This window comes from Mercenaria mercenaria, chromosome 12 (genome assembly GCF_021730395.1).
Source record: "Mercenaria mercenaria strain notata chromosome 12, MADL_Memer_1, whole genome shotgun sequence".
In the NCBI taxonomy this organism is placed as follows: domain Eukaryota; kingdom Metazoa; phylum Mollusca; class Bivalvia; order Venerida; family Veneridae; genus Mercenaria; species Mercenaria mercenaria.
In genome coordinates, this window is record NC_069372.1 from 77,398,841 (window position 1) to 77,424,039 (window position 25,199).

At 34.7% G+C, this 25,199-nt stretch overlaps 1 protein-coding gene across 1 annotated transcript; it reads right to left on the bottom strand.

The window, feature by feature from the left end:
• Positions 1-4,915: 4,915 nt before the first annotated feature.
• On the bottom strand, positions 4,916-12,590 carry LOC128547468 (uncharacterized). The gene is made up of 2 exons (XM_053520379.1): positions 12,352-12,590; positions 4,916-7,223 (listed from the first exon to the last, which is right to left on the bottom strand). Exon 2 carries the CDS (start codon positions 7,215-7,217, stop codon positions 5,325-5,327), a length of 1,893 nt encoding a protein of 630 aa, XP_053376354.1. The 5' UTR covers positions 7,218-7,223; positions 12,352-12,590; the 3' UTR covers positions 4,916-5,324.
• Positions 12,591-25,199: the final 12,609 nt, after the last annotated feature.

Sequence of the window (25,199 nt, forward strand, 5' to 3'; positions counted from 1 at the left end):
TTATTTTTTAATAAGTCAAGTTTTATTACAATAATATTTATTAAAAATTCTACTGAACGCTTCTTCAATTTCTAATAAAATCCAGCAATGATCAATTTTTTCTGGTTTAATTTTGTTTAAAACTCCGTTAGATAAAAAAAGTAATTGAATAAAAAATACTTGTCGTTTCTCTTATTCAGTTTTAAATACATTTTAATTATTTTGTGCTTTTTTTTTATTAAACAAAGGTAAAAGTTTTCTAAAGGGGTTAGAATTGCTTTGCTTTAAAAGTTATAATTTAATTGGTCAGGACATTACTCAACATGACTGAGAAATTACAATTAGTATATTATCAACTAAAAGAAAATTGTATATATTCTGAAAAAAGCTGCATTTCAATCAATAAAATGCAAAAGCAAAACGCAGGAAATAACCAATTATCTGTACATATCAATAAAATTTATGATCCTCTGACATGGACTACACGTCAAGTCTACAGGAGCTTTATGGACCCTTATCAGACCGGACCAGACAGGATCCTGCTTATTGGGGATTAAGATGTCTGGCATTTAGAGGTGGGAAGAGGGTATCACTTATATAGGAGATTTTCTTTGCCTTTAAGAAAACATATCCTGGTGGAACATACCGTTTTATCGCCTTGAATAAGACACCTGTATGCGCACAACCAGCGCTAATTTCTTCTTCTCTACAAAATACGCCATGGTTAATCTGAAGTACATCAAGGTCATTGCAGTGGCCGAAGCCAGTACCTTCGCGTTGACTTCCCACTAAAATCTTTTCGATATAATCTTTGTTTAAGATTCGTTTTGTTGAAATGGATTTTGCTTCCGAACATTTATTCATGGTATGAATTCTTTCCAATATCCTTTTTCTACTGAAGCCCAAATTGTCCAGATATCTGCTTGCGCATTTTGACAATTCCTAATCTGATATTATGTAATACATACTAGCGGTTTAAAACTCTTTGTTGAGAACAGAACAAAACAACAAAACAGCTGATCACTTTATCAACCGGAATTGAAATGAAATAGTTTAAGATATGAAAGTTAAAAGCGTAAGAAATCATGCTTAGTAAAACACCACACGTAAATTATCATGAAAACTTCTGTCATTATTTAAAGCTGCAAATAACACTATGCTATTCATTTATAATTTTCAAACTGGTATTCAATTTGACGTCGACCTGGTATATTGCCAGTTTCGATATCAGCTAGATGTACAACGACATACAATAAAGTTTAAATTCGTAATCTTAATTTTGTTTAACTTTGTTTAGTTTGCCAAATCATTTGGACCAAGATTAGTTATTTTCACAGACCGCTTGACCTTGAACAAAATGTGACCTCTATGAAGTTGGAGGTCAATGGGCCAAATGTCAAGGCTAAAATATGTCATGTTCCTTAAATGGCCCTGAAGTGTTTCAAATCGATAGGGAGTTAAAGAACTGCTTCAGTCTTACCTTTTAACCTTAAATTGTCACTGAAAAGGCATTAAAAGCCTGACTATGAACAGTGACGCGTGTCAAAATAGTCTATTTTATATAAAATTCTATATAAAATACCTGTGGTTTTGCGTGCTAAAGTGTGGCGCGTGGTCGTTAACTGTTACCTATTCTAATCATGGGTTGCTTACACACAATAGAATTTGAATAGCCGGGGAGCAGGGCTTTTGAGAGTTTTGCATAGCCGATGATACTTACTGGCAGAGGTCATTAAATGGTCAAAGGTCAAGGTCGGACCTTTTATGTAAAATTACGGGTTAGCACTTGAGCCTTGAACCTGTCAAAAAAATCAATGTTTGTCTTGGCCAATAGATGTCCAAAACTGATTATGAGGCCACTGGGCCAAAGGTCAAAAGCAAACCTATCATTTAACGTAACTGGCGAACTATTTTGTCTTGATCTTCACACTTGATAGACTGGTAGGGGACGACCCCTTCTACTCAAAGGTCAATGCCAAACATATTTAGTTCAATAACGTGTGCAAGGTGACCTAGGTGAACGATATAGGGCCATCATGACCCTCTTGTTTAGCTCAAACCTTCTGTAAGTGGTGTCATTTCAGAGCAAATACATGTTTTCTTTGTTTAAAATGTAGCTGCATCATTTTCCGGTATGAACATAAAATAAATTAATGTTTTGTTTAAGCCTATTTCCAATAATTGATTTCTTAGCATTTGTCAAAGGAATATTGCTGAATATACTAGAATGTTTTAATGAATCTATTTTTGTATTACATACCTTTATGGCTCTTACTATAACAGTTCACGTGCAATATTAAACGTTGTGATTTTCTAACCATGTAATTACGCATATCATGTATTTGGAAAGCTGTCTCATCTTTCAAATTTAAAGCATTATGTCGTGACCATGGTAACGATAAAATAATTTGTGGGAACGAATTACTACTAATATATGACCTATCTCTGTCGTATGAACAACAAAATGTACCGATCAAAATTTCGAATTGGTCCTTTAAAAATATAATTATGTAATCAGATTTTTAACAAAGAAACTGTTAGAAACTCTCTGCGAAGGTTTATTACATAATATTGAATATATTAGGGAGAATGGGACAGCTATAAAGCAAAACTAAAACAATTAAATACTATTTTACATCCATTTCTGATGCAACTAACGAATATAGCCAGACCATTGTGGACGTAAGTAGACGTATATCTAATTTTACCTTCAACATAGTCGTGTTAATTACAGAACGGTTGATACTTTCATTTTTCCCATAGTGAATGGTTAAAGTTGCAATTAGCAAGCATTATATTTTTTCCAATTCCTTCATATTACACTGAAAAACGACACATGTGATTGAATGGACTATTTGCAGTTTCAAAGCATTAAACGAAAACCCGTATTAGATATATGATATAACGATCAGAATGCAATTTCAATTAAAATTAACTAGTACTTATGCTATATACATATAAAAATGTATACTCTGAAATAACTATTTGAAACTTAAGGGCTCATAATGACTTTGTTTAAAATGGGGCTGCCACATTTTCCGTTATGAACATAGCATATATTAATTTCTTGTTAAATCCTCAATCTGATAAGTGTCTTCTTTAATACTTTGTCTATGGTCTAAGTACTAATGAACATTGCAGAGAGAATTATTGCATCTGTTGTTTCTTATTACCTCCTTTTATTGCTCCATCCGCCAAAGCTCATGTGCAGTATTATAAGTAACGTTGTCTAACCATGTAAATAATACATATCATATATTTGGACGGCTGATTCATCTGTTTTAATCATAAAACTTAAAACATTGTGGGACTTTAAAAGTGACTAATTTGAAAGTTAGCAATTAACTGCATATTTCCGCAAAATTTTACTTGTGATCGCGTAATACGATGTTGTGCAATAAATAGTTTATCGATTCTTAATTTGATTAAAATTAAATATATGTCTAGATAAGCCAGGAAGAGCTCCTATATCGTTGGCACTAGATAGAATAGCGCTAGAGATGTTATGTCGTTGGAACGAGACTGAAATAAACTCGAGACGCTATGTCGTTGGAAAGAGAAAAAAAACCTAAACATCGGATTACCTTTTACTCAAACGCTTTGATTGGTTGAAATTTAAGGTACTAACTGATTGCAGTCAAGTTGCGTTTGCACATTCTTAATAGCAACATATTCAGATGATGGGGAAGTTATGTTCTAGTCAATTCTGTAATGAATGAATATGAAGTAAAGCGAATATTCGTAGCGAGAATTCAGGGAAGGAAAGAGTGAAGTCAATGTTTTGTTTACTGTTGTGATCAATAATCTCTTTTCTATCTGATAAATTGAGAAACAGTGACACAGTTTACATCATATAACAAAATAGTTGAATACTTGTCATCAAGCCTTATAGAATTTATAGAGTTCTCATTGAATTATAAATTACAGCTCTGCATTATTATCCCCCGACGAAAGTCGGAGGGATATAGTTTTGGCGTTGTCCGTCCGTCGGTCCGGACGTCCGTCCGTCCTTCCGTCCGTCTTTCCTTCCGTCCGTCCGGAGCCATATCTAGGAAGTGGTTGGGAATATTTATATAAAACTTTATATACATATTTACCACTATGAGTTTATGCATTTCAGTCAGATTGCCCTAGTAACACCAGAGTTATGGCCCTTAGAAGTTTCTAGTGTTAACTATATAGGGTACTATAAATATGGCAATTTCTGCATCATAACTTTTGATTTATTTGACCTTGAACTATAGAACTAAAACAGAATTTAGAGCACCATAATGTGTTTGTGCAGACACAATTTTGTTCGGATTTCTTTTGTAACTTCAGAGTTATTGCCCTTTAATTGTATAAAAATCCACATATTTGTACATAACAAACTTACCATTTGGTAGAATTTCATTAAGTTTCTTTCATTCTTTTCCATGAACATTTATTATAAACATGTGAAGTTTGTGCACCCACACCTGGTCATCCACTTGCCTGGGTCACACACCCTCCCCCTCCCGACCCCCCCACCCCCATTTATAATTTTCCAGCAATATTGATAATCAACATGTGAAATTTTGTTTCCTCACTCGTTCAAACACACCCTCCCCCTCCCTAAAAATATATATATAAACATACATTTATATATATACATATTTATATTTCCATTCCTTTTTTAAAAAATGTTCAAACCTTCAACATGTTAAGTTGTAACTTCACCAACCTTGCCCCCAGCCATGTTCAAGATATCCTACTTGACTGTGCTCTCTTAAGGACATCTGTTCTTTTAAGTTCAAATGTACATGTTAAACAGCAACACTTGGTGCCAAACCACTCAAAGACAATATTTCATTCCAGTTGAACTTCAAGCTCACATTTCAATCAACTGCATTTAATTTTAAAAGCTAAGCTTATTACAGTAAGTATATCCCATTCAAAATAAATTCCTTAGTCAGGATTAAAGTATCATACATTTATTATGTACTTTTTAATTAAACATTTGTTTACTGTTAAATTGATTTTGACTAATGAAATTATTTGCTTCTTATTAACATCCTTAACTTTTTGTCTGATATATTTTTTTGCCATTCCTCACCACAAACCCTTTCGGCGGGGAATACCAATTCATCGAATTTGCTTGTTTAACAAAGTACGTATCCCTGAAATGTATTTAGCATGAAATGAAAAGAGGTAAATGCGGGTCATCAGACTGTTTAAAAAAAATTGTATGCTTTAGATACCTTGAATCTTAATTGAATTTTGGGAAATTATGTAAATAATAATTTAAATCAATAACTGGTTCAAACAAAAAGCGTATATGTAACATTAGGCTACAAACAAATTTTACAAATGATTTTTTTATTTGTTTAGAAATACAGTGTGTCTGTGTTCAGTGTCAAAATGTAGATATCAAATGACAGCTGAAAAAATGATTTCAATGTTCGTGGTACTATGTAGCCCCGTTTGTCCTCGTGATTGATCAAAACAAATCCATGTACTGACATATGTTCAAACACAGTTATAAAAACTAAAGCCAAATGAATGTAGATAAGTATTTTACAAATATTCTCCCTTGCTTTGTCATCCAGAAACCATAGATATATTACGAATATGAATATATGCATACTATGTTTGTCTTCAACTTGTACATTCTGCAGTAATTTCATAATTAACATGATCAATGTTAACAGCACATTAACTGGCACAATCCATTTTGCGGAAACATTTTGTAAGTCATGATTTCGGACATCATTATTTTGGTTAAGGTTTTTATGACTAATTATATCATCGTGTCTCCATGCATGGCTTTCTCGTTTCTTTACAAATGCTAAACGAGATACAAATGCAAACGTTAGATCAAATGGCCGATTCCCGTAAACAATGATGAATTGTAAAAATTGTGGGATCGAAATCAGCATTTTATGCCAGTATGTTCCACACTTTAGATCCGATACTATAATGCTAGCTAGTTGATTTGTAGTGTACAGGGCAAAATTACAACTGCTAACCCTGCTAAACAAGCTTGCAAAGAAAATGGAACAACAGTATTCCTGAACGTCCTTATTATGCAGAATATGTACATACAAAAATTCTTCAATGGATCCTTGGCCATGTTCAAGCAGACTATCCAATTTATTAATGATGTTTATCTGCTCGTCGCCTTGTAACTTGCCTGCAAACATATTCCTACTTGGAGTCATGTAATTTGGCAAGTTTTTGTTTCTGACACTTTGTCTCAGATATATTACCGCGTCTTTCAGTCTTACTAGAAGATGCTTTCGTCTGAACTTTTTCTGGGGAATTTTCTCTGCAAGCCATAAGATCACCATTTTCATAACATAAGAAGTGATATCAGCGCTTAAAGGCCGAATAATATGTTTTGCAATAAGTTTTAACAGGACGTATATTTTCTTTTGAGTACCATTTAACGCCTGGACTAGATGTATCTCAGCTTCAGTGAAGCAAATTCTCCATTGAAGATCTTCATACTTGGTTCCTTTATGACCGACAGGGACAACACACGCCTGTAAGCACATCACATGCGCAATCGTCTTTTTGTAAGGCCAGCCGCTTGGCCTGTCTCTGTTTTTCCACTTTTGCAAGAAAGATTCGCCTTTACATGGAAATGCTCGAACAAAATCTGATTCGTTGCCTAAATATGTCAAATCGCTCCAAATAAAAAGGGCATTTGTGAAGGAGCCCTTATCATTCTGCTTGCGAAGGGAAGGGCCGTGTCGCGTTCTTAATCTGTCATTGTAGTAAAATGATCCTTTTCCCAATGACATTTCATCCACACTTGTGATGAAAATACTACTGGACAAAAATCTTTCTTCACGCTGTTGCACCAAAGCGTGTTGTAGTCTCAAGAAGCCATTACATGGAGATACTGTTTCTTCAAGTAATTTCAGGAAACAGTATCCCCCAGGCGTATCCCTTTGCTCCATTTTAAACGCAAGTTTTCCTCTGTCAACTAACTTAAGCCGGTCTGTTCCGCAGACGACGCTGTGATCTATTTGTAAGTAATCTCTGTCATTCAAGAAACATAATCCAACTCCTTCACGGATGCTTCCTGTGAGTATTCTTTCAACATCATTTCTGCCAAGTATTCTTCTTGTTGCGATGGTTAATGCCAATGAAATACTGTTCATGGCGTCGATTCTTTCTTGAATGCATTCTCTGCTAAAGCCAAGAATATCCAATATTAAACTCATCACTATCGACATCTTCTTCAACGAAAGTTGCTCTTTGACATCTGCCATTGTACTCTGTAAATGTAAAATATGTGTTAAATCAATAGCTAAAGTTTGATGAATGTAAACTACACGTTTTGCATTTTATCTGAAAGCAGAACTTATACAATATTTCGGAAAAGTGTAAAATATACATGTGTACTACCAGTATAGATTTATGGAAACATATAAAGGTTAAGCAGAATCTCCAGAATGCGGATATCATGTAACCATATTATAGAATAAAAACCCTTATTGTTAAGTTTTCGCCTAAGTTTGTGTGACTCACATACACGTTTAAATACATTCCCTTATACGCCACCATACAAATGTTTTTGTATAAATGAATATTATTTGTTTTCTAAATTTCTCTATGCTTCTTGCCGCTATTGCGTGATAATTTCTTGTTCCGCATTCTGATTTATGGCATATTGTGACCAGTATTACAAGGTACACCGATCAGAATCCTGCATATTACACAGGGGATGTGGGGGCTTCCGTGGTCGAATGGTTAAGGACGCACACTTAAAATCACCTGCCCCTTACCGATGTTGGTTCGAGCCTCGCTTGGGGAGCAGCATGTTTCATGTGAGGAAGCCATCTATCAACGTGCCAGCCTGAGATGAATGCCCAAAGGGGCACCTGAGGTCTTCCTCCACCACTTAAAGCCGACAAGTCGCCATATGACCTATATGTGTCGGTGTAACGTTAAACCCAACAAAAAAATTGAAATTGGACTATTACAGTCTTGGCAGATCTATTACACTATTACAAACACCACTGCTCCAAACATACTTAAAGGTGATTAAATAGACTTTGATCAAGTAATGTTTAAACCAAAGCACTGAGAGGACTGATGTGGGCAGCGGTTGACAGCTTCTGGTAATGGGCATGAACAGTTAGCTTAAGTTTGGTGATTCTAGTTAAACTACTTTTGATAAATAAGCATTTTCAACCTCTCTTTTACCAAATCAAGAGGTAAAACTCTGCTTTTACTCTGTCAAAAGGGGAAAAAATAATATATTAGCAAAGCTCATGTGCTTATTGAAAATTTTGTGAGGTTTGGTTAATTTTGCTCAAAATCTTTTTTTAATTATAAGCATTTTTAACAAATCAATGAGAAACACCCTGCTTTTACTGGAACATGGGGAATAACAGTAAATGTGAGCAAAGGTCATGGACTAATTGGTAATTATGTGATGTTTGGAGATTTTAGTTATAACAAGAGCTTGTAGAACACTTGCATGAATTAACTGACAAGGAACAGATTTATTGATTTATTTGGTCACTGCCTACTGGCCATTTAACGTATTGACCTTAAATCAATAATCATGGGTTATTTACCAGTCTTAAATGACCTCCGTATCAAATGTGATCTTAGACCAAAGCATAATCTAGTTTTCTGGCAAGAAAGTTCTATTGTCAATGTGATATTGACCTTTGACCTACTGAACTCGAAATCAATAGGGTTCATTTGCTGGTCATGACAAATCTCCCGATCTCATGATCCTAGGCCCAAGCGTTCTCCAGTTATCATTCGGAAACTGATTTGTCTACAGACCGACCAACATCCATCATCAAACATTAAAGGTCCACTACCAATACCCGAACGAGTATTAAATGAAAACCAGAGTTTGTAGCTGAGACTTCCTATTTACTGAAAATATGTCCCACTGCATCGGATCTAACCAAATAGTTATGAATATGTTCAAGAATAACCAACAAATAAACAAGGAAAAATTGCCTCTTTCAAACCGAAAGTATGTTTTCCGACAGCTTACGAACCCATCGTGCATCTTCGGATTTTTTTCGGAAGAATCCTCCGAAACGAGGCTATACTTTATAAATAGATGCAAAATATATTATATGCCCAAACGATAACGTGAATTTTACAAACTTAGCATTGGGAATTCAACATTTTTGTAACTCACAAAACCTTCATGAAAATCATTCTTATAATACAGGTAATATACAGCTATACTACAAGTTTTCTGGAGGACAATTTAGGCCCTCCCCGAAGTGTTTTCACAACTTCGTCTGCAAACTTTGTCAGTTAATATCTTTTCGGCAAAGTTTTAAGAATATAAATGAATAACTATCTTACACTGTAGAAACAAAATGCGATTGAAATTTACCTAAATACACTGATTTATGTACATATGGCTACATTATTTTAGACATTAAACAAACTGTCTTGGCCTAATATATGTCACTGTCAATTTGAAACTAAAATTTTGTACATCTCATATTTTTCATGCAAATCGTGTATAATTACCATCATGGAAATACAGTTATTTTGTCGCGCGTCTTTAAACGGATATTCGTTTGAATTAATTTTAAAATCACGTGATCCCGAAGAATTTCCGACCGATTACGGAAAAGCGATAAACACGAAAGTAGGATAAAATGACCACCCATGTCAGTCTAAGAAAATACAAAAACAATAATTCGTTTCTCTCTACATGTGTTGATTTCAAGGGAATACTGCACGGCTATCCTAATATTGAGTAGTATATTTCAAAATGTGTAGTCTTTTTTTAAGATTTATGTCTATTCATTTGTCTTTATTTTGAACCTTTAATATTTACAATATACCCCTCCTCCTTCGAATGAGGGCAATTAAATTTCAAATTAGAATATGTCCATGTCTCCTTAGTCCCCCAATGCATAGTCGTAATAGGCAAGAAGGCAATAGAGGATAGGACCAAAAGACAAAGAGACACTAATGTTTGGCTGCAGTAGAGGTCATCTACTTGGCATGTTCAATCACCCTATGAAGTTACAAAATTCTGGGTCAAATGGTTCTCAAGTAAACCGTTTTCCATGTTCAGGCCCCTGTGACCTTGATCTTTGAATAGTGAGTCCAAAATCAACAGGGGTCATCTATGAAATTTCAACATTCTGGGTCAAGTGATTCTCAAGTTATTGATCCAGAAAGAGTTTTTCCATCTTCATGCCTCTTTGACCTTTCCCTTAAGTCAAGTGGCCCCAGAACATTAAGGGTCATCGACTTTGTAATTCCTATCATCGTGATTGAAGATTCTGGGTCAAATGATTCTAAAGTTATTGGTTGCAAACTGTTTTCAAAGTTCAGGTTCCTGTGACCTTAACTTTTGATCAAGTGATTCAAAAATCAATAGGGGTCATCTTATCGACATGACCAATCATCCTATGAAGTTTCAACATTCTGGGTCAAGTGGTACTCAAGTTATTGATCAGAAACGGGTTTCCATGTTCAGGCCCCTGTGACATTGACAGGTGATTTTTTTTTTTTTTTTTTTTCAAATGAGATCTCATCTTGGTAAAAGCAGGCTATGAATATATTATACATAAATTACATAGATAAAAGACACTTCAGAATAGTTCTTAAACTAAAAGCAACCTTAAAAGAATATTTACAATGAAATTAAATGTTTCATTCAATTGTAAAACAACCAAAACAACTACTACTATCTCCAATATCAGCACACATCATGATCTTCGGGTTGCATTCAGTCATTTTTCAGCTGTAGATTAATATAATATGGCTCATAATCATGACAACATGCATGTTTTAGTGTTGTTATATTTTCTGGTCCTTTGGGATCATGGGAGTCCATTCAACATATGTGTAACAGAGTTCTGCTTAAGCCGGTGCTAGGGGGCGTAAGAGGTGTTGCACATTTCATTACCTCTCATGAACAGACTCAATCAAACCGAGTCTGCTATTATTCTTCTTGATTGCATTCTATGCTTACAAGGGATCTTTTTACGAATTTTATTGTTCAAATTCAAATATTGAAAATTGAAATTTTTCTAACTTAGTTTGAATGATCTCAAATGATCTCAAATGATTTCATTGCAGTCTTCCGAATTCCGCTATAGAAGAAATCGTACGCCAGAACATGAATATTTGGAGACGAAAACACCGCAAATCTACCGGCGATTAAAAAGCAAATTTGTTAAAAATAATGTTTCTTTCGAATTAAATATACCCTTTAATGATATGTCAATCACAAACACCAGCTGGAATGTAATATTAAATCAAATAGAAGTGCATACGTTCATATTTTCGGGAAACATGTACGAATTTTTTCGCCCCCTTGCATTTTTTTTTAAAACTATTTACGTAAATATTATGAAAGGATCGTATCTTTCTCTATGAAAAATAAATAGGATAACACATTATCTGTTGATTTCATGCAATATATCTTTCTATAAACCCATTTCTATGCTACAAAGTTCGGCGGATACACGGGTGCAATTTTATCCGAAAATAGAATAGAACGCACGCCGTGCTAGTTAGATGTTTTCTGATCATGTGACCAAAACAAGCTCTTTGGTGTTGCTATAATAATAAAATTTCGATTAACTTTTCTAGCTGGAACTGAGTTTTAATTTAAAACATTTACAAAAGATGCAGTTTGGTTTTAATACCGATTATAAATCTACGCGGATGGTGCTGAAGTACTATACTATTTTTGTAGGTTATTTATAGTTTTTTTTTGGTCACGTGATGAAGAATTGTTTTGGTCATGTTATCAAAGCAAGCATGCTCATTTTCATACGCGTTGTGTTTGTTATAAAATATAGATTACGACAAATTTGTACTTAAGCAGTTCATGTTTTGATAAAGTTGAATCTCAGAAGCTTTCTGAAAGTTAAACAGACTTGAATTACGTAAAATTTATGGAGGACATGGAACTACTTGTTCTTCAGTTTCGGATAAGCGTTTTGACCGTAAATTTGTGGTATGGTAAATATGTAGTCACGCTTCGCTGCCCACAAAAATGATCAGTTACACTTAATTGTATTCGTTGGCTGCTAAATACATGTTAGCATCCCACTGGAGTTATTTTTAAAATTTGATATTCCTGTCCTGGTTGCTCGACCAAGACAGAGTAATTTTAGTATATGTATAAATTTAATAAACACACTTTGTTTAGAAATCATAGGTATGTAAGAATTATTCATAACATTTGTCCAAGTACGCAAAATGTCATTTTAACAAAAAGTGCAAGACATCAACACAATTTCACCAATGATAATCCCAAGGTTAGTGAGAGTGAAAGAAACGGACAATTTTATTTGTTTTCTCTCCTATATCTTCGTAGACATATGTGTATAACTACAATACTAATAAAGTAAAAAATAAAACATGTTGTTTTATTTATTTATTACGTACATAATGTTGTCCTTATCCTATTCCTGTATTTTTAATTTACTCCATATATGAATACTCCCTCGTTCTGTTAATTTGTTATAAACTAACATTCCTTTGACCTGTTTTGACTGCTACGTCTCAAACATTGTTATTTACATTTATAGTTATACAATCTACGTGCAGTTATAGCTATCATTCCGCGGTTGGCAGACTACTGATTACATTGAGGTGCAAATCGATCGTTACTACTTGTGCATACCTATCAAAGGTTTATTTTATGGTGTACCATTTGGGTCGAAAAGGCGTAGGTAGAATTTATATAGGTAGATGGCCCCCAATTTTTGAAATATAATAAGATCGATGACAGTGTTGAAAATAGACAGTTTTCACTAAAATAAACTTTAAACTACCGAACTGTGTCGTTTTTAATAATAACACATTCTCAGTATTGATGTAAAATGAGTTTAAAGTACGACCGGTACAGGCATTTCGCGTTAAAATTGCTGAATTCGGCCAAAGAGCTATAAAAATAAATAGATTGGCAACTTGAAAGGCATATAGAGCAAATCTCGCCAACCTCCCGTGACAAAAAAACGAGATCTCGTTACCGGAAGTGGCGCTTTCTCCACGCGCCATTTTGTATGCGAAAGCAATTATTCATCGGTAAAATAATTATCACCGTATGACCACGCTTCTTTCGATGGCAAAAAAACCCTGTACTTCGTGTCTTTAGACCATTTCTCATTAAACTAATTTTGTTTTAGAAGCTAACATGTATTTTAAATGTAGTTTTAAAGGTACAAATTGTAACTCCATGCTCGCCGATGTTTGTTTTTAGTAAGATAACGCCGAATCACGCTCTGACACGAGCTCACGCGAGATTACAGCCAGTTGCCATTCTGTGTATTTTATACTTCTTTGATTCGGCCATTCGCTTATTAGCAACCATTGCTTCTGTTAACAATTGATTACAGCTATTTCATTTGTTAATTCTATTTAATATTTTCCTAACCAGAAACTAAAGCAAGGGTTGCTAATAAATGAATTTTGGAAAACATGATATTATTTGTCTGGCCTTTCTCACGTATAAGAGTGGCCTCCCTTGAAGCCAGGTGCTCGTTGCCAGGCAATATTATAGGTGGCGCCGCTGTCAACATGTGCATGTGAAAACGAAAGTAGATGTTTATCTAGGAATTATTACAACATTTTGCCCTTCTACGTTGAATTTTTAAGGTAAGTAGATAAAATGCTATTTTGTTGGGTTAAATTAACTAGGGAAGTATTCATTCGATTCTATTTTAAATGGAAATGAAGCAGAATTATTCACACACAAGTGGCACAACGGTACAGATTGTGACACTCACAATAATTTGCAGTAGGAAGACAAAAAATCTACTGACACTGTGACAGTGTTTACATTTTGCATTATTTTTCTGATTCAACCTGATGAATGGTGTGTACTCATTGAATACATGTACTGTATATGAAATTAATGAAGAAGTAATTTGACAAATACAAGCAATGAGATATTGTTCATTGATTAAAATATGGAATATTTTTCTGGTGTCCTTTACAAATGAGACAATTAATCCTTCAGATATAAAAGAATGCTTCAAGGTCAACAGAATATGATTGAAATTATAAAGGCTGGAAATGTAGTTTTTTATTATCATTATTATTGACATATTGTGATGTTATGCACTAATCAGTGTTTGTTTTGTATTATATTTCAGATATAATGGTATGAATATTGAGATGATTATTTAGTTAGCTTCAACTGGTCAGTGGACAAAAGGTATGTCTTTTTGATAATTGTAAAATTTTCCTTACACACTTTTTCTTATGATAATTATAGGCATCCCAAGTTAATCTCCACAGTTCTTACCATCTATCTACTTTGTTTCTATTGAAAGCATAAACACTTTAAAATAACTATTCTTTATTCTGTATATCCAGGGTTGCAGTGTATCACATGATCTTTTTGAAATTTCTGTGACCTATATTTTCTAGAGTAAAAGAAAATGTTTGTCATATTAATGCAAGAGTAACACCAGATCAACTGAGACCCAAAATATAGTTGTGGTGTGTGACTTACTTGTTCTCATGACACAATGAAAAATCAGCTGCACTGGAATGCCAGTCATACACATGTACCTGCCAGAACATTACCTTTTAATTCAAGAAAGTTGCTTTTAAATCAATTTTGTGGCTTTATATCTATAAACCTGAGGTCATATTCATAAAGCTTCTAAGATTATTTTCATCTCAGATATTCAAAGTTTTGTTAGAGACCTGAAGTTGAAATATTTTCTAATTTAAAATATGAGAAACATTATGAATATGACCTCTGTAATTAAATTAATTGATGAATCACACAATTATGCATATTGGTTATGTCATAAAATATTATTTGACTTTTTTTTTTATTTCAGGGAGTATTTCTGTGTGTCTTGAAGCATTGAATGCCCCAAAACAACCAGTATGATAAGAAGGTATTTTAGAACTCTTCCTTGCCTTTCACAAAATTACAAAACCTGTAACTGAGGAATTGAATTACCTAAGGAAGATCTGATAAATAAAACTTCAAAACACTAATTATGCTCTGATGTACACACAGATTGTACATTTTTATTTTTATAAAGATGAGAAGATAGTTCATGTATATATTTGTTTCTGCACAAGATTCAGAATCAATTTTCTATTAACTATGACAAAAACAGACAGATTTCAATATATGTCATAACAAAATTCAATATTTCAGGAACTTCATTTCAAAAGGATATATTAAAAATTTAAAAAGTTGCTTTATATTACATTACAGACCAGAGTATACAGCTTCCAAAAATGTTGAAATACTAAGCTGTTTTTCTATGGACTTGTAAGTATTTTGCATGTTTGATTTCTCTTTTTATGCCCCCGAAGGGAGGCATATAGTTTTTGAACCGTCTGTCCGTCTGTCCGCAATTTTCGTGTCCGGTCCATATCTTTGTCATCCATGGATGGATTTTCAAATAACTTGGCATGAATGTGTACCACAGTAAGACGACGTGTCGCGCGCAAGACCCAGGTCCGTAGCTCAAAGGTCAAGGGTGCACTTAGACGTTAAAGATCATTTTTCATGATAGTGCATTGATGGGCGTGTCCGGTCCATATCTTTGTCATCCATGGATGGATTTTCAAGTAACTACGCATAAATGTGTGGCACAGTAAGACGACGTGTCGCGTGCAAGACCCAGGTCTGTAGCTCAAAGGTCAAGGTCACACTTAGACGTTAAAGGTCATATTTCATGATAGTGCATTGATGGGCGTGTCCGGTCCATATCTTTGTCATTCATGCATGGATTTTAAAATTATTGGGCATGAATGTGTACCACAGTAAGACAACGTGTCGCGCGCAAGACCCAGGTCCGTAGCTCAAAAGTCAAGGTCACACTTAGACGTTAAAGGTCATATTTCATGATAGTGCAATGATGGGCATGTCCGGTCCATATCTTTGTCATTCATGCATGGATTTTAAAATAACTACGCATGAATGTGTGGCACAGTAAGACCCAGGTCCGTAGGTCAAAGGTCCTAAACTCTAACATCGGCCATAACTATTTATTCAAAGTGCCATCGGGGGCATGTGTCATCCTATGGAGACGGCTCTTGTTAACCTTATGATTGAATATAGTCATGACACTAAGTCTTTTCCTAGTAATTTGCATCTACATTTCAACATGTTTACACTTTTTTTACACAGAAAGATATTTTTTATTTCTTTCATTCTAGGTATACTATGTAGGTTGAAAACAGCCATGGACAATGAATTTGGAGGTGCATACTGGAGCATCAGAAATTACATACTTGGAATAAATAATTGCACAATACACATTTACTGAGAAGTGACTAATGTTTATGTTAAAGTGCAATATCCATGTTTGTAACATTTACTTGGTGGTAATAGTTACAGTGTTGAAAGAGACTACCAGTGTTACATTTCAATCTAAGTTACAGTGTGGATGCTAATTTTAAATTCTTGATAATCAAGTGTTTTTAATAACTTATGAATAGTAATTATTTATCAAACTGTTTAATTTATCACATTCCTACATCATTATTTTATACAAAATGCTTGTAGTTATATAATATATGTCAGGTTAAATGATAATAAATTTTGTTTCTGTGTAAATATCTTGCTTTTTGAAAAATGAAAATGATACATTCAGTAGCCATCATCTGTCAAAAAGTTATTATAAATGCAACAAAACTGATATAATGTTATGCAGTTACTTTTCACAAGTTCATGGAATAGCAGAATATACATAACACTGTATAGATTTCCTAACTTATATCTGGGGCCATCATAAATTAATTGCTAGATCAAATTTTCTTCACAAGGGGAAGGAAGTTTTTTTTTAATTTTTTTTTTTATTTCAGATCAGATATTTTATTTTTGCTTTAATGAGGATTTAAAGAGAAAAAATGACATAATTATAATAGTTATTTTTGTCAAATGGATTTGATTATAAGCAATAATAACTGAAAGTTAATAATTTATAACATTCTTTATAGAAATATTCCATAGATGATCTTGGAAACTAAAAATAGTAAGGGGAGGCATAAATATAATGGGAGTGGATGATAATCTAACAATTAATATAGTATGGCCTTACAAATATAAATCAATAAATACTTACTGGCAATAACACGGGTGTTAATCGCGCAATCCAATTCCCACTGGGAATACGCTAAAAATGGGTTGCGCGACTTCCGGGTTGCGCGACTTCCGGTGCTGGTGTTGGGCATCAATATATACAAAATCGAGGTAGGTGGGCTTTGTTTCTGTAAATAATGAACATTTACGAGTGCTTTCGAAAAAAAGCAAAATGCTATTCGACACAAAAATGAATAAAGATCATATGTGTGAAATACCAACTTATTAATTTAAGAATCAGCTCTGTTATCACGAAAACTCTGTTGGCTCGAACTGTCAAAAAAGCATGGAATCATGAAAAATGCAAATTTTCTAACTGTTGTGCCTTCTTTCTGGAAATGTAACGCTTCTAATGATCAAACACGTGTAAAACAGTCATGAATATTACATACACTCGAATGAAATGTTGCTTTTGGAGGAAAGACTGACAAAAAATAATCGGGAATGGGGTTGCGTCCCAGGAATGGAGTTGCGCGTATACATTATATACATTATGATGTATACGAGCAACTCCATTCCCGGTGCGCAACCCTATTCCCGATGATTTTTTTGTCAATTATTTCCCCGTAAGCAGGATTTGAAGCAAATAATTTTGATATTCGTTACTTTATAACAGTTGAGTTATCATAAAAAGCATCAGATGTCCTCAGATTGGGCGTATGAGGTCAGAAACTTCCATTTTTGTTGATTTCATACTTCTTTCACGCTTCGTGTCGCCTGAGATTTTGTGATAATAGAGCCGAATCATAAATTACAAACCAGATATTTTACACATATGATGTATTATCATATTTGTGTAGAATAGCATTTTGCTTTTTTCGAGAAAATTTATTCTTGTCTCATACTAAGCAAAATCATAACTTCACATACCTCAATTTCGTCATTTTTTACGCGCAACACCAGCACCGGACGTTGCGCAACCCATTTTAAGCGTATTCCCGGCGGGAATTGGATTGCGCGTTTACCACCCGTGAATAATATTGATTAGATATGATGCAACTATATGATGAATATATATATTTTTTGAATGGTGATTCGTTATGAGAAAAAAAGCTGATATATACAGTCTAGAGTCTTCTAGTAAGCTGCATAATTATGATTGGAACTAGCTCCATGTTTCCTTTCTCTAACTTCATACAAGATAGCCAAGTATCATAATTATATGAATTCTAATGTCAGTTGTGTACACAACTGAAAAAGCATTGCATTCATTTTCTAAAGTATTAGTTAGCATTTGGTCATATCTCATATTTGGCCTTCAATAACGGGAAAGGGAAGGCAATAAATGGAATTTATGATTATACACAAAATATGGAGAAGACTGAAAGCAGTAACTGATCAATAATAGTAGAATGCTTTAGCTTATGATTGTCAAAATTCATTGTAGTTTAGTAGATGATCGCTGGTAGATGAAATGTCAATATCACAGTGACCCTAAGACTGAAATATTTTATTATGGAAAGCTGAATGATAATTTTGCCCATGGTCATCAGGCTTTAAATCATAACAGATGAATAATTTGGGGTCAGTAGATCAAAGTTAAAGGTCACTGACAATTAGATAAAGAGTGATTCAGGTTATATAGGCTTGAGAACACTTTCACTTATTATGATCATCCAGCATTATAGCATGAATGCCTATGTTCAGTAGATGACCACTTAGTGTTTGCCAAATAGGTCAAAGTTCAAATTCAAACCATACTGAAAATAAATGCAAGTTACATGCCCAGTCACCACTGACAGGCCATCATGGGAGACATATAATTTTGTCCTTTTTATGCCCCCCACACCCCGCCCCCCATGAGTGGTGGGGGCATATAGATTTGCTCTCCGTCCGTCCATCCTTCCGAGAATGTTGTGTCGCGCCTAGCTCCAAAAGTATTTGACATAGAGTCACAAAACTTTACAGGAATGTTGGTCAGCAAGTGTAATTGTGCACCTGGGGTTTCGCGTCCGGATTCATTCAGTCATGTAGGAGTTATGGCCCCTGACTTAGTAAAAAATTGGTCATTTTAATGTTGTGTCGCGCGTAGCTCCACCAAAGTTTACAGGAATGTTGGTCAGCATGTGCAGTTGTGCACCTGGGGTTTCGCGTCCGGATTCGTTCAGTCGTGTAGGAGTTATGGCCCCTGACTTAGTTAAAAAATGGTCATTTTAATGTTTGGTCTCGCGTAGCTCCAAAAGTATTTGACCTAGAGTCACCAAAGTTTACAGGAATGTTGGTCAGCATGTGCAGTTGTGCACCTGGGGTTTCGCGTCCGGATTCATTCAGTATTGTAGGAGTTATGGCCCCTGACCGAGGAAACAATTGTCATTTTAATGTTTTGTCGCGCGTACCTCTGAAAATAATTTACCTACAGTCATTATTTCACTACACAAGACCAGACTTACTCAAAAAAAAGTTTGTGAAACATGTATGTTAAAATGTACTTGACCTTGAATAATAAAACATTAGAGGATTGTTTTATAGCTTATGAAGTGTTCTCTTTAGGATTTTACTCAGCTAGGCCAGAGTTATGGCCAACTAAGTGAAAAATACACATAAGATTCTTAAAAGTTTGTGTTGCAAACATCTTAAAAATTGTTTAACCTGAGTCATTAAACCATGTTACAGTGGCAGGAATGGGGGCACCTGTGTCCTATGGACACACAACTAGTTTCTGTTGCCATTGCTAAAAGACCAGCTCTTAAACTGGCCCTCTTCTCTTCGAAATTGTGCAGTCTCTACTTATTTTTCTCGAGTAAAAGTACTCTAACCTTTGAAACATACATTTTCACTTTTGTTGCCATGGCAATGAAATATTGTTATACTTTTTTCGCATGCAAAACAAAGTGAGTTAATTAAATCCATTTTATTACTGCTAACAGATTTATCTTTATAATTTTAAAAGTTGTGACAACAAATAATAAAAACTTACTTATCCTAAGGAAACATTATTGAACAGATTACCAAATGGCCTGTTACCATGGCAACTGAAAGGCTCTTTTCTGCTTTCTTTACAGGAGCATTATGAAATGTCAATTGTAAGAGTGATAAGTCCATTAAATGTACAATCATCAAAATTTTGAATCTATAACATGCAAAAATTAAAAAGAAAGCTAAATTTTAGCCCAGTTGTCATGGCAACCAACAGTAAAAATGCACGTTTTATACTCATAAATATACCAGGCCAAGAATTCTACCTCATACTTTGAAACGTTAACAAAATTAAAACAATAAAATATTGATTTTTAAAGAAATTTTTAGTTTCAGGATTCCAAAGAGTTATTTCCCTTAGTTAAGACCGTTTCTATGACAATTCTGTTACCGGCTTATGTATGTTTGAATAGCCTGATGTGTTTACATTGATATTTAATCAAACATTTGTAACAGTAATCATTTATTATTTTGTTTTTTCCAATTTATTTAAGTATACCCCCAAGATACGCTAATGCTTTCTTTCACTACAGCACATAAGATGAACATTTTCCATAAACAATTGTCCTTGCAGATTTTAATGTTTATTTTTGGAAAATACATGCATTTTGGTAAAAAACGGCACATATTTTATCATCATTTTGGTGGGACCAAAATTGGCCCAAATCCTACGTACCCCTTTGCTTTGTGTTCGCGAACATTTCAAAATATACGTGCACGTATAAGAAGATGTGTTCACGCGTAAATATATACGTCTGCCTAAATATTTTATACGTGCGCGCGTAAATATGAAGACGCACGCTTGTATGTACGTGCGCGTGTATTAGATATTACATGCTGTGCTGTAAAACTTTCACAGTGAATATTTTATCATAAATCTTTTTTCCTTTTTTTATAAAGATACCTTATTTGTAATTCTTCTAAAAATAGATTTATTGCATATGTGTCTCATTATACAGAAACAATATTTGAAATTTTGTTATAATGGTTTGTATGACGCTTGATTGTACTAATGGATGACGGCCAGTGCTCATGCTACTATAGTAGAAGTGAATTAATTAATACTAATTTTACTGTTAGAAAATGTAAGGCTTATTCACATGAAGCTTGTATTTATCAATTGTGAGATTTTCAAAGAACATTTTATTTCATGAAACCATTATACATCTTAAAATGAGTAAACGCTTCAAAACATTTTTCACTGTGACATTATATTTGTTAAGAAACGCGGGCCAAACTACTTACAGTTTCTCTGGGATACTTACTAGATTGTTTCCCCAGACATATTGAAACTTCCAGATATGAGAGAGATGTAGGCGCGAATGGCTTCAGACTACACTAACCAACATTTCTATCGCTTACATTAGTTTGCTTAATATTCATAATAAAATATATTAACATCCCTGAATACATTTCACAATTGAGAAGCTGCAATGTTTTTTCTTTAGAACAAACGAGTAATTTTATTTTAACAGTTAGTTTAGTAACGACACCCTCGAAACCAAAAGTGACAAAATTCTTAACACCTTACATAAGCCATTTTATATCTCTCATATATTGTTTTTATAGTTAGAGTTAGTAAATATAACATATCTTTTTATGCGCAATGTGAATGTTTCTGTTCGACTTCTGTCCGAGTATTTTCACTGGCACTTTTGTGTTTTATATATCGTTCTGTTGTTAACATTGTGAACTTCCCTCTCTAGTTAAAAGTCAGACCTCTATTAAAGTATGTAATATTAACCCAAGATCAGTTAGAAATAAAACACTTTCTTTTTGTGACTATATCATTTCAAATGAATTTGATGGTAGATAAAACATGCTTAAGTGAACTTGTTCCAGATGGCTACAAAATCAAGCACGTCCCTCGCTGAAACGGCAGCCGTGGCGGTGGCGTAGCAATTATACAAAGAACTTCTATAGGTGTCTGCCTTCTGTCATCAATACGAGACAAACATTTCTCAGCTTTCTAATACATGGACTGCAATTTGAGCATAAAAAATTCCATTTTGCGTCTAGTTGTCGTTTATAGACCACCATCATCCCAGGGAAATGGACTTAAAAGGGAGACTTCCTTGAGAATGAATGGCTCAATATACTCTCTATATTTGCAACAACTTTCATTTTGACATTCCGACAGACAGACACACAATGAACTTTGTAAGTTCTTTGGATGCACACGGAATGAGACAGCATGTTAATGAAGCCACTCACATCGGTGGACACATCCTGGATGTTGTCTTTACAAGAGATAACAATAACGTCGTGTCAAACATTGAAATCACTGATCAAGGTCTGCCTGACAAAAGCGGTAAGGTCGCTGGCGATCATTTTTCAGTGACTTTCAAAGCAAAGGCTGCCAGACCTCCACCGGTGAGAAAAACTGTTTCCATTCGAAAACTTAGGGCAATTGATGTTGACTCATTCAAATGGTATTTTCTGAACTCAGAGTCCTTGAAAGCAATCATTCAAATGACAGATGTTGATAAGTTAGTCAACACAAACACACAAGAACTTACATCAATTATTGATAAGGATGCACTATTGCGCACAAAATCATTATTCAGAGACCAACGTGGCCCTGGCATACACAAGAACTTCATGATGCTAAACATTTTAGGCGTAAACTGGAACAAACATGGCGCAAATCAAGACTGACAATAGATCACCAGTTTTACAGAGAACAGTGTGCAACAGTAAATAGGTTACTGAAGAGGCAAACATACATTTCTACTCGGATAAGGTAGAATATTGCCAAAAAGATTTAAAGAGTCTTTTCAAAATCACAAAGCATCTGTTAGGTGCTACAAATGACATCACTTTACCAAAACCTGCATCTTCCAAACAACTCGCTCAAGACTTTAGTGACTTTTTCATAAACAAAATAGACAAAATACGGATAGACATAGCATCCTGTTTTGTTTCTGACATTTCTGACGACACTGAAATACAACCACCAATGGAGGACTGCCTAAACAATTTTACTCCAGCCACACTAGAAGAAGAGAAGAATATTATTCTGACATCTCCATGTAAGTCGTGTGAATTAGACCCAATACAATCTTGGCTTTTAAAGACATGCCTTGACGAGCTCCTTCCAGCTTTGACAAAAATTATCAACACATCACTGGAAACCGCGTATGTTCCAAAGGAATTCAAAAAGTCTCACGTTAGACCTCTTTTGAAAAAAATAGACCCCGATTCAAATTAACTAACGAACTACAGGCCTGTATCAAACCTACCTTTAGTCTCAAAAGTACTGGAAAAAGTAGTAGTTAAACGCATTGAGTGCCACCTGACTTCGAAGAACCTACATGAACAGCACCAGTCTGCATACAGAAAGCATCACTCGACAGAAACTGCACTTCTCAAAGTTCAAACTGACATTCTTCAATCATTGGATCAAAACGAAATCACAATTTTGGTAATGTTTGACTTATCAGCTGCGTTTGATACTATCGACCATGAAACGTTGCTTAAACGCTTGGAAAAGGACTTCGGGATCATTGGCAAACCACTACAGTCTGCATGACCGCTACCAAACAGTCTCAGTAAATGGCGAACTGTCTACTCCAGTCCACATGAAATACACTGTACCACAAGGATCTGCCCTAGGACCGAAAAACTACATCATGTATACAAAATCCGTTGGTTCAATCTGCAGAAGCCAAGGACTGAATCATAACTTTTATGCCGATGACTCACAACTATACCTGTCGTTTAAGCCTAAAAATATTTCCTGCTAACATGAAGCCCTATCTCGAATTGAGATCTGTCTCACCGACATAGTCTCTTGGATGCATCAGAACATGCTGAAGCTAAATACTGACAAAACTGAGGTCATTTTGTTTCACACAATTCACAAAAATACCCGAAGATATCTGCGTGAAAGTAGCCCCCTCTCAGATTAAACCATCATTTTGTGTGAAGAATCTCGGTGCTAGAATGGATTCAAACATGGTCATGACACAGCATGTTAACTCTCTTTGTAGATCTAGTTACTCACAACTTCAGCAAATAGGCCACATAAGGCAGTACATCACAGCTGATGCTATCCTGTCTCTTGTGAACTCTCTGGTTACATCGAAAATAGACTACAGTAACTCGCAGCTGTAAGGAATTTGCAAAGACACACTGCAAAAACGTCAATGTGTACAAAACACAGTGGCCCGCATCATAACCAAGACTCCACGGTATGATCACATCACGTCGGTCTTGAAGGAGTTGCATTGGCTTCCGGTTCAGCACCGAATGTAGTTCAAAATTTTTACACTTACATACAAAGCCATGCACAATGAATCTCCCAAGTACATTGTCGATATGCTGGACATGTACAAGCCTCGTAGAGACCTAAGGTCGGCAAATGCCCCGGTGTCTTTGGTTGTACCGAGGAGTCGAACAGTAAAGTACGGTAACAGAAGTTTCAAGCATGCAGCTCCAAAGCTTTGGAATGCCCTCCCAGCAAGCATCAGAGATTTAAGCTCACTGTCCGCATTTAAATAATTTTTGAAAACGCATTTCTTTCACACATGTTATATAAAATTACAAAATCTGAAAACCTGTTGAAAATGGCGTTAAACCCAAAACAAACAAACCATGACAGTTTGTTTTGTATTGAGAAAGGGATAACTCTCGTAATGAAATTTAACGTTGAACATAATTGATGGATGATCTTGTTTTAATTACTATTCCTTTTAATTTTTTACCAATTTTTTTATATATTTACATATAAGTATTTGTTTTAACTCCCACCAGATTCTAGCCCTTTAATTGGTTGAGTAGTGCCACATGGTTGCCCTCTATAGAGGGCCAGTGGGAGACCCTACATGAGAATTGAAATTCAAAATTGCGGAAATTAGCTTTTTCGATATAAAAATGACGATAAAGTAAAAGCTGACATTCAATGAATGAGGGAACTATCCTACTTGCCCGGGAGAAGTAATTAAGTGGTCGATAAAACAAACCAATGATTGGGTTTGTTACTGACCCAGTAATTAATAATGTATGTATGTGTTCTTTATGATTTTTGTAAAGCACTTTTGAACGCACATATTTTGTATGAAAAGAGTGCTATATAAGTGTGGTATAATAATAATAATAATTGGGTGTGTTATGAATTCACCTGGTTACAATAAGTTTTATTGACACTGTCATGTGATTTAAGAACGTGCGCACTTAAAACTGGTTTAAATTCCACAGGTGTGTCTGCCATGGAATGTTTCGAGGTGGCGCCTCCGTTCTTGCTGTGTACTGTTCT

What these genes read in the sequence shown, in the direction of transcription:
- LOC128547468 (XM_053520379.1), bottom strand. Translation starts at nt 7,217, where the DNA reads ATGGCAGATGTCAAAGAGCAACTTTCGTTGAAGAAGATGTCGATAGTG.